Source organism: Chlorocebus sabaeus, chromosome 21 (genome assembly GCF_047675955.1).
Source record: "Chlorocebus sabaeus isolate Y175 chromosome 21, mChlSab1.0.hap1, whole genome shotgun sequence".
In the NCBI taxonomy this organism is placed as follows: domain Eukaryota; kingdom Metazoa; phylum Chordata; class Mammalia; order Primates; family Cercopithecidae; genus Chlorocebus; species Chlorocebus sabaeus.
The window spans coordinates 38,728,068-38,744,954 of record NC_132924.1 but is presented as its reverse complement, the minus strand read 5'-3'; the positions used below and the strand labels follow the sequence as shown (position 1 = coordinate 38,744,954).

General features: G+C 39.1%; 1 protein-coding gene across 2 annotated transcripts in view; it reads left to right on the top strand.

The window, feature by feature from the left end:
* KLHL7 (kelch like family member 7) overlaps positions 1 to 16,887 on the top strand; it is a 69,978-nt gene that overhangs the window by 32,025 nt on the left and 21,066 nt on the right. For both annotated transcript variants that reach the window (XM_007981891.3, XM_007981892.3), the window contains 3 exons: positions 2,219 to 2,394; positions 5,646 to 5,820; positions 13,982 to 14,124. In XM_007981891.3, the coding sequence (XP_007980082.1) occupies positions 2,219 to 2,394; positions 5,646 to 5,820; positions 13,982 to 14,124 (494 nt within the window). The remainder of the gene's footprint in view (positions 1 to 2,218; positions 2,395 to 5,645; positions 5,821 to 13,981; positions 14,125 to 16,887) is intronic.

Genomic DNA, 16,887 nt, shown 5'->3' with positions numbered 1-16,887 from the left:
AGCCTGTAAAAAGAAAGAAAGACAAAAAAAAGTTATAAAACCTGAAGCTGGTAACCTCAGAAACAATAAAAAAAGTAAAGATGTATTTCTTTTATCTTTTTGAGACAGAGTCTCACTTTGTCACCCCAATTGGAGTGCAGTGACCCAATCTCAGCTGATGCAGCCTCTGCCACCCGGGTTCAAGCAATTCTCCTGCCTCAGCCTCCTGAGTAGCTGGGATTACAGATGAGCACCACCACACTAAGCTGATTTTTGTATTTTTAGTAGTAAAGATGGGGTTTCACCATGTTGGCCAGGCCGGTCTCGAACTCCTGACCTCAAGTGATCCACCCTCCTAGGCCTCCCAAAGTGCTGGGATTACAAGCATGAGCCACCATGAAGATGTATTTCTAATTAGTGCTCCAGGCTTGAAGGCTTCGTGGGTTAATTCTATCAACCTTTCAAAGAATAGATTAATGCTTATGTTATTTAAATTGTTCTAAATCTCTAGAAAGGGTAGAAAACTTGCCAGTTCATTTTCCTAGGGTAAGGTTACCATAATACCAACATTGGTTGAAGAAAGTGTGTGCGTATGTATACATGTATGTGTACAAACACATATAACATTTTAGTTTCATTTAAAAACGTTTATTGATGCTAAAAAAAAAAAAAAAATTCAAGAATACCCCTCGTGTGGAATGGTGATAGTGGGAAAGGTTATGCATGTGTGGTGACAACAGGGACATGGGAACTCTGTAATGTTTCTTCAGTTTTGCTGTAAACCTAAAACTGCTCTGAAAAAATGAAGTTTATTTTAAAAATAATAATACTTTGTGACCAGCTAGAATTTACTTTAAAAGTGACACAATGGTTCAATCATTTCAATGTCAAGAAATCTAGTAACGGCCGGGCGCGGTGGCTCACGCCTGTAATCCCAGCACTTTGGGAGGCCGAGGAGGGCGGATCACAAGGTCAGGAGATCGAGACCATCCTGGCTAACACGGTGAAACCCCGTCTCTACTAAAAATACATAAAAAATTAGCCAGGCGTGGTGGTGGGTGTCTGTAGTTCCAGCTGCTCAGGAGGCTGAGGCAGGAGAATGGCGTGAACCCAGGAGGCGGAGCTTGCAGTGAGCTGAGATCGCGCCACTGCACTCCAGCCTGGGCGACAGAGCGAGACTCCCTCTCAAAATAAATAAATAAATAAATAAATAAATAAATAAATAAATAATTCATAGTTTCATATAGAAGAGGGAGCCGACTTTTCCTGTAAAGGACCAGAAGAGAAAATATTTTAGGCTTTATGGACCACATGTGGTCCTTATCTCTTCTCCTTTCCTTTCCGTCTTCACTTCCCCTTCTCGCCTCCTCTTTTTTTTTTTTTTTTTTTAACCTTTCAAAAAAATGTAAAAGCTATTATTAGCTGCAGACCCTACAAAACAGGCTATGGGCTAGATTTTGCACATAAACAGTACTTTGCAGACTCCTGACATAAAAGTTTATACCTGAATAAATTTGATGTATGTCATGTTTTTAAGTGGAGCTCCTCCGTGCTGCAGAAGTTGTCCCAAAGTAATCCAAAAGTTCAGTGCAATTCTGATTAGTATCACATGGAGATTTTGTAAAGTAGAATGTGATAAGCTTATTTTAAAATTTGTCTGCAAGGGAAAATGTCTAACAATAGCCAAGAAAACTTTGAAAAATCATTGAAGGGGGCTTCTCCTACAGAATATAAAAACCAGCAGGGCATGGTGGCTCACGCCTGTAATCCCAGCACTTTGGGAGGCCTAGGCAGGCAGATCACGAGGTCAGGATATCGAGACCATCCTGGCTAACATGGTGAAACCCCATCTCTACTAAAAATACAGAAAAAAATTAGCCGGGCATGGTGTCGGGTGCCTGTAGTCCCAGCTACTCAGGAGGCTGAGGCTGGAGAATGGCATGAACCTGGGAGGTGGAGCTTGCAGTGAGCCGAGATCACAGCACTGCACTCCAGGTGGGTGAGACTCTGTCTCAAAAAAAAAAAAAAACAGTCTTTTATCTCAAAAAAAAAAAACAAAACAGTCTTTTATAAGACAGTATAGTATTGGTACAAGAATAGACAAATCAATGAAACAGAAAAGGATCCAGATTTATGAAATTTATTCAACTGATTTTCCTGAAGTCATGCTTCATCTTAAATGTATACTTGGTTTTTCTAAAAATGATTTTCTATTCTTTTATTTTCTTTATGTATTTAGGTATAAGTGTGCTAGCAGAGTGTCTAGACTGTCCTGAATTGAAAGCAACTGCAGATGACTTTATTCATCAGCATTTTACTGAAGTTTACAAAACTGATGAATTTCTTCAACTTGATGTCAAGCGAGTAACACATCTTCTCAACCAGGACACTCTGACTGTGAGAGCAGAGGATCAGGTGACTAAATTGCCTTCTCACATTTTTCTTAATAAAAAATGTCTTTATTGGTTTCTTATAACTCATGTTTGGACACATGACAAGGGAAAGAGTCATATTAGGAAAGAATATGTTCTTTACACTAAACAGAGTATTGCAATCTTAGGTGCTTGCCAGGCTGGCTGTTTGAGAAATAGGTCACTTCATAGAGATAAAACCATTGGGTACCATGGTAGGCAGAACAATGCCTTCCCCAAAGATGTCCACTTCCCAATCCCCAGCATCTGGAATACACCTTTGTGGCAGATAGGACTTTGCATATGTGACTAAGTCAAGGATTTTGAGATGAAATTATCCAAATGGGTCCAGTGTAATCATAAAGATCCTTAAATTTGGAAAAGGGATGCAAAAGAAGGCAGCATCAAGTGGTGCAATATGAGAAAGACTTGACTGGTCATTGCTGTCTTTGAAGGGGGAAGGGGACCATAAGCCAAGGAATGCAGGCAGCTGCAAGATGCTGAAAAAGGCAAGGAAATGGTTTCTTCTATGGCAAGGAAATGGTTTCTTCTATAGCGTCTCCGGGCAGACACATTGGTTTTAGTCCACTGTGACCCATTTTGGACTCTGACCTATAGAATTATCAGATAAACTGTCAGAAGTGTAAGCTGGGTGCAGTCATTTGGGAGCTGGGTGGGGGAACACTTTATTTCATGTATGTACATATGTATGTATGTATGTATGTTATTTTTTGAGATGGAGTTGGCCAGGCTGGAGTGCACTGGCATGATCTCAACCCACTGCAAGCTCCACCTCCTGAGTTCACGCCATTCTTCTGCCTCAGCCTCCCAAGTAGCTGGGACTACAGGCATCCACCACCAAGCCCAGCTAATTTTTTGTATTCTTTAGTAGAGCCAGGGTTTCACCATGTCAGCCAGGATGGTCTCAATCTCCTGACCTCGTGATCTGCCCGCCTCGGCCTCCCAAAGTGCTGGGATTACAGGCGTGAGCCACCGTACCCAGCCTTATTTATTTTTTTGAGATGCAGTCTCACTCTGTTGCCCAGGCTGGAGTGCGGTGGTGCGATCTCAGCTCACTGCAATCTCTACCTCCCGGGTTCAAGTGATTCTCATGCCTCAGCCTCCCAAGTAGCTGGGATTATAGGCATGTGCCATCACACCCTGCTAATTGAGATGGAGTTTCACCAAGTTGGCCAGGTTGGTCTCAAACAGGTGACCTGCCCACCTCAGCCTCCCAAAGTGCTGGAATTACAGGTGTCAGCCACCACGCCTGGCTGTGGGAATACTTTAATATGCAGACTCAATCTCTGTTTTCAGCCCCACATGCTTCTCTGTATTTTAAGCCACTAAGTTTGTGGTAATTTGTTACAGCAGCAATAGAAAACTAATGTAGGTACTGTAAGATCATATGTTTTAGGCCGGGCGCGGTGGCTCAAGCCTGTAATCCCAGCACTTTGGGAGGCCGAGACGGGCGGATCACGAGGTCAGGAGATCGAGACCATCCTGGCTAACCCGATGAAACCCCGTCTCTACTAAAAAATACAAAAAACTAGCCGGGCGAGGTGGCGGGCGCCTGTAGTCCCAGCTACTCGGGAGGCTGAGGCAGGAGAATGGTGTAAACCCAGGAGGCGGAGCTTGCAGTGAGCGCTGAGATCCGGCCACTGCATTCCAGCCTGGGCGACAGAGCGAGACGCAGTCTCAAAAAAAAAGAAAAAAGATCATATGTTTTAAGTTGCTTTTGTTCTAAAAACAAAAATTGGCACTTAGCAATGTTCTTTTGCCCAGTCTTCTTCGTGGCCCAGGGTATCAATTTGCAAGTTAACAGGTTAGACCTGGAGGACCTCACTAGGTAAATAGAAAAAATTTACTTCCATGCTCAAATTGGTTGACTTATATGCAGTATGGAAAAGGAATAACAAGTAATGTTAGACTGGAGAAACGTGACGAGCATTACCTACAGGTGGTCAGCATTAGCATCATCAGTGATGTCATGATGATTAGTATGCACACTTGATGTAATGAAAATGTCATTCACCTCTATGATCATCCTCCTAAAAAACCGTAACCTCAGTCTAATAAGTAACACATCAGACAAACTCAGATTGAAGGACATTCTCAACAAAATACCTGACCAGAACTCAAAACTGTCAAGGTTGTCAAAAACAAGGAAAGGCTGAAAAATTGTCACAGTCTAGAAGATTCTAAGGTTTAATGACTACATGTAATGTGGTATCCTTTATAGTATTGTGGAACAGAAAAATAACACTAGATAAAAACTAAAGAAATCCAAAAAAAAAATGAAATTTAGTTAATGTGTCAATATTGGTTCATTAGTTGTAACAAATATACCATACTAATGCAACACCTTAACAACTGGGGCAGGGTATATGAGAACTCTTTGTGCTATCGCTGCAACTTTTCTATAAATCTAAAACTATTCTAAAATAAAAAATTTGTTTAAAAAAACACCAATTCCCATAAAAAATTAACTCAGAAAGAGATCAGAAGTTGGGCCTTATTAAATCACCCCAAAATTAATTTCAAATATCACCCCAAAATTAATTTAGTGGGTATGGGAGATGTGTGTGTATATGAAGCAATTGATGTTTTGGGGGATGTTTAATGATTTGTAGGTTAAATTATGTTGAGGAACTTGGACTTGTTCAGTGCAGTTAAGTGCAGCAACAGTATTATTTTGGAAAATAATTCTTTTAAATATCCTGTAATTTATTTTTAAGTATAGAATTCTTCATATCTTAAAGTTTCTAAAAAGCAGATAAGTCTATCCATTCATAATGCAGGAATATAATATTGAAATAAAATCATGGGTGACCTTCATATCTCCTGGAATGGACGGCCTCTTGAGAAATTAACCTGTTTTCCTGGTACTAAACTAAATGAGGGTATGTTGAAACTTTTGTTGACTGCAGTTTTTTTTTTTTTTTTAGTGCAATGTATATCATGTCTTTGTCTGAAAATGAAGCTATCTTTTTTTTTTAAATCATAAATTCAACATCCTCACTGTCATTACATTACATAATAGTAGTTAGTTCTAAAAAATATATTACCTACAAGACTCACTAGAGCAGTAAGTAAACTGTTCTGAAGTACCAGCAAGTGTCCAGAGATGAAAAATATTAGGAATAAGTGGTTGTCTCCTTATGAGGTTCTCTCCCTTCAATGTGAGAGTAAACATAGGTAATTGGAAATGTTGCTGTCTTCTAAGAACTTTACTGTGCTGTTTTTCCCCCTTAGGTTTATGATGCTGCAGTCAGGTGGTTGAAATACGATGAACCTAATCGCCAGCCATTTATGGTTGATATCCTTGCTAAAGTCAGGTTTCCTCTTATATCAAAGAATTTCTTAAGTAAAACGGTACAAGCTGAACCACTTATTCAAGACAATCCTGAATGCCTTAAGATGGTGATAAGTAAGTTGCCTTAATATCCATTTGTAACCTGATCATGTAGCCAGTTTCTCATGGGCTTGAAACCCTTTAGAATGGATTAGACTCAGTAGCCAGGGAGAAACAGTCAAGATTTTGCTCTTCTAGATAGTTAATCCCTTGGGTTTCTGAACTGTACACTTGGAAGGGACTTGGCCTCAGCCCTTATTTTATAGGGGTGTATATCATAGAAAGTACAAATTACTTATGCTTTTTCTATTCTTATATACAATAACTTTCATGCAGTTTTGTTTCTAGTGTTCCTTTTTTATTTTACTTAGCCAAGTAGTTTACTGTGATCACGTTTTCTTTCTTCAACAGTATATATTTCTTTTCTTTTTTGGCCCAGAGATAAAAATTGCCACATTGTTTTCATTTGCTTCGATTTTCTTGTTTGCCAGCTAAGTCCCAACCCCTCAACACCTTTGTAAAATGCCACTTAATAAAATTGTCTATGCAATTAAACAATCTGTTGCTTTTCTTTCTTGGAAACATGCCTTGTAGAACCTTCCTTCTGCCTATTCCAATATGAACTGTTTGCTCTCTAGACCTGAGACACAGTTCTTGTCCTGGGGCTTCCGTCTCCATAATCCTGGGAAGCCATTTCACTCCTCTCCTGTTAGATCTGTTGTCTTCTTGGATCCTGGCTGTCCTCTATCTTAATTCTTTTTGTTTGATGCAATATATCCTCTAAAAGGTTCCTGATAGAGTATATGATCAGTAAATATTTGGAAACTTGACAAATCTCATATATTTATTTTATCATAAAATATTGAAGGAGGCCGGGCACAGTAGGCCACACCTCTAATCACAGCACTTTGGGAGGTCAAGACAGGAAGATTGCTTGAAGTCAGGAGTTTGAGATTCACCTGGGCAACATAGCAAGATTCCAACTCTACAAAAAAACAACAACAACAACAAAAAAAAACCGTAGCCGGGCGTGGAGGCATGTGCCTGTGGTCCCAACTACTCCAGTGGCTGAGGCAGGAGGATTGCTTGAGCCCAGGAGTTTGAGGTTACAGTGAGCTCTGATCCTGCCACTGCATTACTCCAGCCTGGGCAACAGAGTAAGACCTTGTCGAAAGAAAGGAAGAAAGAAAAAGAAAGAAAGAGAGAGAGAGAAAAAAAGAAAGAGAGAAAGAAGGGAGGGAGGGAGGGAAGGAAGGAAGGAGAGGAAGGAGAGGAAGGAGAGGAAGGAAGGAAAGAAGGAAGGAAGGAAGGAAGGAAGGAAGGAAGGAAGGAAGGAAGGAAGGAAGTTAAACTGAAGATAGAATTATGCTGAAAATCATTTTCAGGTAGAATTTATCTTCTAGCTTCCAATGTTATTTTGAGAAGTCTAGTGCCAATCTGATCCTTTTCTTTCTTTCCCTTTCTTTCTTTCTTTTCTTTCTTTCTTTCTTTTCTTTCTTTCTTTCTTTCTTTTTTATTATCCATCTTATGTCTCTTGGCCTTTTTCTGAGAGATAGCTTGATTTTTTTCAACCCTTTTATTTCAGCTATAATTTTTAATTTCTGGAGTTTTTATTCTCTATTATTTCATGGCTGCAATATCTTATCACTCTAAAGTAGTCTTTGTAGTGCTTTTGAGGTTTTCTTATGTTGTCTGTATTTTCTATATTTTGAGTTTTCTTTTCCTTTTTTTATTGGAAGCTTTTCTTAAATATTTGGTTTTATATCATATGAGAGTGAGTTATTACAAAACTGATAGATCATGCTGTATGTATGATTGGGCATCTCAGTTCTTGAGCTAAACTGTAGCATAATCAGAGTAGCTGTTCAGTTTTTTAATTGGGGACCCCCAGATGTCAATATTTGTAGATATTGTCTCAGGGAACTATAAGCTGGGTGTAGGCATTTAGGAACTGGATGAGATAATATTTTGCTATTCAGACGTTCACTTAATCCATATTTTTCTTTTTCTTTTTTTTGAAACAGAGTCTCCCAGGCTGGAGTACAGTGGTAAAATCACAACTCATTGCAGCCTTGTCCTCCCCGGCACAAGTGATCCTTTCACCTCAGCCTCCCAAGTAGCTGGGACTACAGGTGCACACCACTGTGCCAGCTGATTTTTGTATTTTTTTGTCAAGATGATGTCTCACTATCTTGTTCAGGCTGGTCTCAAACTTCTGGGCTCGAGTAACCCTCCTGCTGAGGCCTCCCAAGATGCTGGGATTATAGGCGTGAACCACAGTGCCTGGCCTTAATCCATGTTTTCAGACTCCCATCCTTTTCTATGCTCTACCCTGAGTCTGGAACATTTCTCATTCAGTATTTTCAGAAACCAGTCCTGTGTCCTACAGTGGTACAGGTATAGTGGGTACCTGACTGTGCAACAGGGGAAGGAGAGCTGGAAGTTCAATTGTCGTTTGTTCAGTATTTTAGAGTTATCTTGTTTTCATCCCTACCTGCACTTCTAGGTACTTAGTATCTCCAATTATGAGCCTTTTCAGGGTTCTGCAGGGTAATTTGGCTTGCTTTTCATTGGTGTCTCCTGGCACAACCATTTAGGTTTAACAGACACTCCATCTGCTAGCTGTCTTCATTAATTGTGTTTTGGGGTTGCAAGTCTCTTAGTATTATCAAAGATAGAGTTTGTGTTTGTTTCTTGTTACCTTGTCGTTTGGGATAGCTTTTGAGAGAAGAGGAGAAAAAAGATCTTAAAATGGCGAGTCTGATCTCATGTTGTTTTTTATATTAAGTCTGAACTAGTCTTTTCCTTTGTGATGTGGTTGGAAAGGTCTTCCCTATTCCAAGGTGATTTTTAAAAATTAACTAAATTTTCCTCATGTGCATTTATCACTTATAGCGTTCTTCTTCTCTTTTTAAAAAAAATTTTAAGGGTATATCTTACTGAAATCATTTGGGTGTGAAATAAATAATATTTTTCCTAATATATCTGATAAGATGGTTCAATACCATTATTGAATAATTCATTTTTTCCCACTGATTTGAAACCGTTAAACTAAATTTCCATATATCTATATGTACACACATCACTTCTCAGTCTGATCAAGTGTAGTGTAGGTACACATACACACAGTTTCTCTTCTACTTCATTCTAATACCTTTTAATTATTGTTATCCTTCATTTAAATTGCCATGTGTCTCTGGAGAATTTGTAATTTTCTTATGAGTTCTGCATTCTTAATTTATTTCAGATACTTTTGTTGTCATTGTAAATTGTATCTTTTTCCTTTTATGTATGTATTATTTATTAGCCTGGCTTTTTTTTTTTTTTTTTTTTTGAGACAGAGTCTCGCTGGCTTCCAGGCTGGAGTGCAGGGGCACAATCTCGGCTTGCTGCAACCTCCACCTCCTGGGTTCAAGTGATTCTCATGCCTCAGCCTCCCAAGTAGCTGGGATTACAGGTGCTCCACTACATCCAGATAATTTTTGTATTTTTAGCAGAGACAGGGTTTCGCCATGCTGGTCAGGCTAGTCTGAAACTCCTGGCCTCAATAGATCCACCCACCTTTGCTTCCCAAAGTGCTGGGATTACAGTTGTGAGCCACCAAGGCTGGCCTACCCTGGTCATTTTTTATGGTCTTTTTTCCTTGCTTGTGTTTTCAGTTCTTGCTTTACCTTAAACTTTTCAAATGTTATTTTATGTTCTATGTTTCATAATGCCAGTATCTGAAGTCCCTGAAGAACAATGCTGCTATTTGTTGGTTCTGTTGACTTATTTCTGGTGGCTTAATTCCTTATATGTTTTGTAATTTTGAATGGTATGCTTATATTTGATTGACTTTAATCACCAGGAATATTGGGAGGCTTAGGTAGTGTCTTCTCTGTTCTCTGGAATGTCTTCTCTCTTCTCCTCAATAGGAGAATGGTGTTTGCTTTTGCCGAGTTCTATAGGGCACAACAATCCAGGACTACTTTGAGTTTTCTTTGGCTTATGGTTTCCTACACTTGCAGGTGGGGTAAATTCAAACCTCAAAGCTGCATGAAGATAGGGCTGTCAATATAAATTCTCAAAAGAGGGACACTTTACCTGAAGCTGAAGTTGAAACAAAATTATTGCTGCTTCTTCTGCCATCGGGCAGATATTTTTCTTAGCCTATCCTTTCACTAAAAGTATAACCACCAATCCAAGTGATCCAGCTTTATCTCAGTTCCAACTCCTTATCTTGAGCAGATCCAAGACTTTATCTTCTCTGCCTCATACAGCCAATAAAAACAATTTCTAGGTTTCCAGTATTTTCATTAGACTTATCACATAGCTACTGCTTACTAGTATGATGTGGTTTTAGGTAAGTAGACCCAATGTCGTCCCTAGATTGGAAAAAAATATATCCATACAATGTAATGTTCCATAGTTACTAAAAATATTTTACATGAATATCTAATAATGAAAATTTTCATAAGTGGCAAAGGCGTATTTTTTTAATTAAATGAAAACAAAACTGAAAAAGACTAAGTGTGCTTGAACCTAGTTGAGGTTGTCAAGGGAAAAGGAGAAGAAGTGTGCGTCAAGGACACATCCTTACAAATACCTATATTTAAGGGGTATAAGAAAATGAAAAAAAATAATAAAAGAGCAGCCCCAAAGCTACTTGAACCAAAGCCTGGTGTCTTAGAAAACCATAGTGTAAAAGAGTGTTTAGAAGGTAGAACATAGGTGGCCACTTGTCTCTTTAAATGCAGAGAGGAAAGAAAATCAGGACCAAGAAGATGCCTTTACATTAGGACTTTTGTCTCTTAGATTTTGTACATGCAAGTATCAGGTTTTTTGTTATGCCCAGTTTCCAAACTGTGTGTTATTTTCCTGGCCTTAGAATTTCTATGTCTTCATACATGGTCTGAGCTGTTTAAAACAACCAGCCAGTCTCAGAAGCTAGTGTTTAGTTCTTACATGGATTCTGAACTGATTAAGAAACAGGATAGCGGCATTATTTCAGAAAGTCAACCAAGTGTGAGAATTAGACACTTGAGCAGGATGCTTTGTTGTTTAGTTTAACTTACTAGGCTTATTACAATTTTTTTCTTTTCCTTTTTTAAAATAAATAATAGTGGATTGTTCTATTACTCCTTGACTAAGCACAAGCAGCTGAGATGCTTCCAAGCTTTGGGGCCTGGGCAGAGCTAAATTGGGGAAAGCCTTCCAGCCTCTCTTTTTCAAATCATCAGTTGTCTTCCTACCGCCTGACTTTGTTGCCTTTCCAGAGTAGAAGAAAAACAGAAGATGATTGAAAAATAGAATAAAACTAAGCTAAAAAAGTTACATCTAAAAGAAAACGAATTACAAAATACAAATGAAGTGCACAGTCAAAGCCACCACAAAGGGCCAGGCCAACTTCCCTGAAAATTTCCAAATGATTATACCTAAATCTGGAAAGAATAACTCACGAAGGAATAAGCCTAAGCAGCAATGAGCTCCTCAGAGAAAGTTACCAAAGTGTCCCCCAGCCCTATTCTTGGGGAGGGAAAAAAAGGCCCATCAGTGAAGGATCCAAAGGCATGCCTCCTCCAGTGTGTCAGCACAGTTGGCCACTGTCAGCCACTTTTACCCCATGGCCTATTGGTGGAAACAGTTCCCTCTTGTCTCTCTCCTTCCCTCCTACCTTTTTCTTACTGGGAATATTTTGCATTCATAGACTACACAGTCCACTTTCAACCTGTGTGGAACCATCCTAGAGCAGTGGCTCTCAAACCCCTCCCTAGCGTTTCTGATTCAGAAGGTCTGGGCTAGTGTTCAATAATTAGGATTTTCAACACACTTCCAGATGATACTGATGCTGGTGGTTATGGAACCACACTTCAAGAACTACCCACAGGCTAAATGCAGACTTGAGCTAATGTGGTTTTTACAATTGTAAAGGATTATAAAACAAACAAAGAATATTCCACAGAAACCATATGTGGCCTACAAAGTCTATTTGTCCCTTTACAGAAAAAGTTTTCAGATCCCTGACCTAGAGCATGCATCAGCTTGCCTTGGCCTCTGAAATATCCAGCTGTTTGAATACAAAAGAGCTTCTACTCAAACTCTGAAATGGAAGAAATGATAAATATTGATAAAGATGTTCATTAACTCACCAACTATTCCAAATGAGTTTCCATTCTCTATCCTTTTAATAAAGACCCAAACCATAGCCTCATTTATAGAAAAGTTTTGCATGTGTCAGGAATTTTTGGGCCAGGCATGCTGGCTCAGGCCTGCAATCCCAGTGCTTTGGGAGGCTGATGTGAGAGGACTGCTGAGCCTAAGGGTTTGAGGTTATAGTGAGTTGTTAGGGCACCACTGCACTCCGGCCCAAGTGACAGAGCAAGACCCTGGCTCTAGAAAAAAATAAAATAAAATGGCCTTATTTTATCTTTAGATTGATAATATTGTACAGTTCAAAAGATATTAAAAGGATACATAGTGAAAAGTAAGTCTCCCTGATATCCCTTTTCACTACTCTCTCATTCTCTTACCCTGGAGATTAACATTATTATCTTGTATATACCCTTCCAGAGGTAGTCTTGAGACTGTACATACAGTCATTTACTTATATATCCATGTATAAATTACATGTATAAAATTTGTATATTTACATTAAAATATACATTTTTAACACAAACAGTATTGCACTCTGTGTGCTGTCCTACATCTTGCTTTTTTCATTCCGTATTATTTATTGGAGATCATTCCATGTGTACATACTAATCTTTCTCATCTTAACAGCCACATATAATGTTCTATTGTATAGGCATAGCATAATTTTTTAACCACTTCCCTAACAGTTGATAAACTCCTAGAAAGGGGAATTCGTGGATTAAAGGGTGTATACATTTATAATTTTTGTAGATTGGGCTATATCACCCTTCCCATGGTTATACCCATCCATCCCCACCATCAGTGGAAGAGTGCTGCCTCCCCGATACAACCATTTTATACCCTGTGATCCAGGCAGTTTGATCTTGGCCAATCTGATAAGTGAAAAAAGTATGGTTTTAATTTGTTGTTTTCTAACTAGAGCACTCAAGCATCTTTTCACATGTTTAAGAGTTATAGTTCTTTTTCTGTGAACTATATTCAGATACTTCACCTAATTGTTGGTTAAGTTGCTGGTAATTCTTAATAAAGTATCTTTTAATAGTATTTTTTATTATTTATAAATATTTTTCTAGTTTGTCATCTTTTAATTCTGCCTTTTTTTTTTTTTTTTTTTTTTTGCTGTGCACTATTTTAACTTAAAGTTTTATATAGTTAAGTGTGAACATTTTTTTCTGGCTCCTATATTTTTGGTCATTCTTAGGCTTCTCCATTCTGGGCCTGTTTTTTTTTTCCAAGCTTTTACTGCATTTATGAGTTTATATATTCAGATTTTTATTGATTTGGAATTGAGAGTGAAATATGAGGTAGGGGTATAATTTCTTTCTTCATATTGTTGTCTAACATAGACAATCCTCCTTTCCCACACTGATTTGAAATGATACTTTAACAGTTTTTGATTGTTAAGTGGCATTGACAAAATTAAGGAATTGCCGAAGGAAAAGGATCGTGATAGATCACAGTAGTTCTGACCTTATTGCATTTTAGAGTCATCTAAGACAGTGCTTCTCAAAGTGTTATGTACATCCTAATTACTGTGGGGTGTTAAATATGCAGATGCTGATTCTGTAGGTCTGGGATAGGGCCTGGGGTTCAGCATTTCTAACAAACTCCCAAATGCTGAAGCCGCTGGCCTTTGAACCACATTTTAAGTGGCAAGATTTAAGAAGCCCTCTAAAATACCAATTCCTAGACTCTATCTAGAGATTTTTATTTAATTGGTCTGTGGTAGGTCCCAGGTATAAATAGTTTCAGAGATTTTCTAGGTAATTCTAATGTAAAGATGAAGAACCACTGGGTTAGGAGATGTGGATATTATTTTGACAGCTGTTGCCTGAGGAGCCAGATAATTCACTGGTACATAGTAAGTTGCTGGCTGGGTGGGGCAGTCTTAGAATAATGGTGATTGCTGAGAATAATGAATTGGTTAGTACTCGGATCCTTATACATTTCTCCTGCCTCTTCTCCCTCACTTTCCTCAAATGCTATAAAGATATGATAAAAGAAAGTTACTGAAATAAAGGCCCTGTTATGTCTTGGTATTTCCTTTTCAAAGCACTGGTTAGTGCCTGAAGTTCTTGAAGAGTTGCCATGTATTTTACTACAGGTGGAATGAGGTACCATCTACTGTCTCCAGAGGACCGAGAAGAACTCGTAGATGGCACAAGACCCAGAAGAAAGAAACATGACTACCGCATAGCCCTATTTGGAGGCTCTCAACCACAGTCTTGTAGATATTTTAACCCAAAGGTAACTGATTTTTATTCTTGTTTTTTGATGTTGTCTTTGAAAGCACTGAACACATAAGACACTCACCAACCACAAGTGGTAATAACTCATACCTTCAGAGATGATAGTTTATGGTGTTCTTTCACATACCTTAGGAGATACATAGATCATTTTACAGATAAGGAAATCAGGCTTAGATTCCAAATGTTTCCTTAATTGTTCTGGAATGTTGCATGGTAACCACTCTCAAAGAAAAAGGGAAACTAGTTCTTCCCCACCTCTCTTTGTCAGCAGCTCCTTGCATTCATTACGATTTCTTCCTTATGTCCCATTTTAAATGAAAATCTGCTTCTGGGGCTATATTTTGTTTATTTTTTCCGGTTAGTAATTTTAATATGAAATAATACATAGTCATTCTAGAATATTTGGAAACCCTAGAAAACCACAAAGAAAAAAGATTAAATGACCTTTATTTGAACCATCTAGAAATGATCACCAAGTTTAGTGAACTTTTCATTACATATTATGCCGACCAACTGGGTCAGGAGAGCTTGAGTCATAGGGATAGGAATAAAACTTTTTTCAGTGGGTCGTTACTTATAACCTTGAGAGAGTCCACTCACGTTTCTACTCCTTGTGTCTTAGACCTGTATGTTTTGGCTGTGGGAGAAAGAATACCATATTTTTCTGGTACTACATGTATTGCTGGGGAAGAGCAAATACCACAATCCTAAAGGATAACACCCCAAACTTGCACGGTGATATCCATAAGTGGTGCTGAATCCAAACACATAATGATCTTTTTCATCATTTTGCAAACCCATTTTTGGTTGAATAGATACCTGATGAGACCAGAGCATTATTTCAAGCCTACATCCATCTGGATAAACCATTAGCAACTGCCCAAGACTTGATAAAAACTGACCTTAGGGTTTTTCTCCTAAAAGGTATAATGGACAGTAAAATGAACTGCTTGGAATTCTGTCAAGTCAGAACACTTTCCTTCATATTGTCCTTCAAAACAGTTCCTGACGCGGGGAGCTACAGTGCTTTTGTAGCTCATTATTGGCTATTACTATCAAAAGTGAACCAAGTCCAGGCCTCTCAAATTTGTTAGCTGATATATTAGTGACACCCCTCCATGAAGGCATAGTCCTGGGTGAGGGAGAAAGGTAGTGAATTAAGTGAAGGGCTACTGGATAAGGACTGTCATTAGCCTATTTGGGTATTTTGTGCCTTTGGAACCTCCATAAGCCCAGTCTTACATTTACATGCTGCATTATTGGTTGAAGGCATGCTGTATTTGTGGCTAGGCAGGTCAGGTAAAATTGTTCAAGATGGGTTAATGACATGGTCACCTGGTTTACCTTGGTGTCAGACATTTGCCATCTGTCAGAACCTCATGACCAGCTGGGAATTGTCTACTGAAAGAATGATACCTGCATAAAGGAGGCTGGCCTTGCTCCAGAATTTGGGGCATGCTCTGATTATATTGAGACATACCTCAAGCTATATGCAGCATCCTAATGCCCCAGGATCACAGGCAGCTGAACCATACTACAGTCCCACTCAGAAAGATTTCTCGTACTCTAGATTTTACTTGTAACTGATAGCTTTGCGGTTTACCCAGAAGTGTGATAACCATATGCCATCTCTAATATGTAGGAGGTGCTAGGGGTCAGCAAGCTGTCCTTCATTTTCAAGGGATTATACCAACGTGCTGTAGATCAGGGCTTCACAAACTTTTCTATGAAGGACCAGAGTAAGTATTTTCAGCTTTGCATGCCATCCATAGTCTGACCCAGTAGCAGGAAAGCAGCCATAAACAATACATAAGCGAATGGTTATGGCTGTGTTCCAATAAGACTTAATTTACAGGTCAGGTGCAGTGGCTCGTGCCTGTAATCCCTGTACTTTGGGAGTCCAAGGTGGATGGATCACCTGAGGTCAGGAGTTTGAGACCAGCCTTGCCAACATGGTGAAATTCCATCTCTACTAAAAATACAAAATAATTAGCTGGGCATGACAGTGCATGTCTGTAATCTCAGCTACTTGGGAGGCTGAGGCAGAAGAATCACTTGAACCCAGGAGGTGAAGGTTGCAGTGAGCTGAGATCATGCCACTGCACTCCAGCCTGGGCGACAGAGTGAGACTGTGTCTCAAAACAAACAAACAAACAAACACTATTTACAAAACCAGCTAAGGGGTTGGATTTGGCCTTCAGGCCATAATTTGCCAACCTCTGCTCTAGACCTAAGAACATCTAGGGACTTTGAAGCAATCAGCACTGTATTCTAGGCTTATCTTCTGTCCTGTCAAGCAACATTTCTTACCAAGATGTAGGATCCTTTCCATTTTCTGGTCTCCAGAAATGGTTAGCATTATGCGCATCAACACAGGAGACCAGTGTGTGACCTTGGGAAGGTGAGATGGTCCAGGATGCCTGCAGCTTAGATTATGGCATAGAGCTAAAGAGTCAAGGGATCCTTGAAGTCAGACCATGACATTTAAAAATTTTCCCTGCCGGCTGAAAAGGAATTCGATCTAATGATCTGAATAGATAGAAACAGAAATATGCATTAGCCAAAGTGTTAGCTATACGGCAAGTTTTCCTGGCTATATTAATCTGATCCAGTAAGAAGACCACATCTGGCCCTCTTGCAACAAAGTTACCAGTCTCAGCAGTTCCACCAAGGCAAGCAGTTCCTCTTATATTTTGGTAGAGAAAGAAACTTCCATCAGCTTTTCTTTCTTACCGTAACACCTAACACCATAACCCATAGA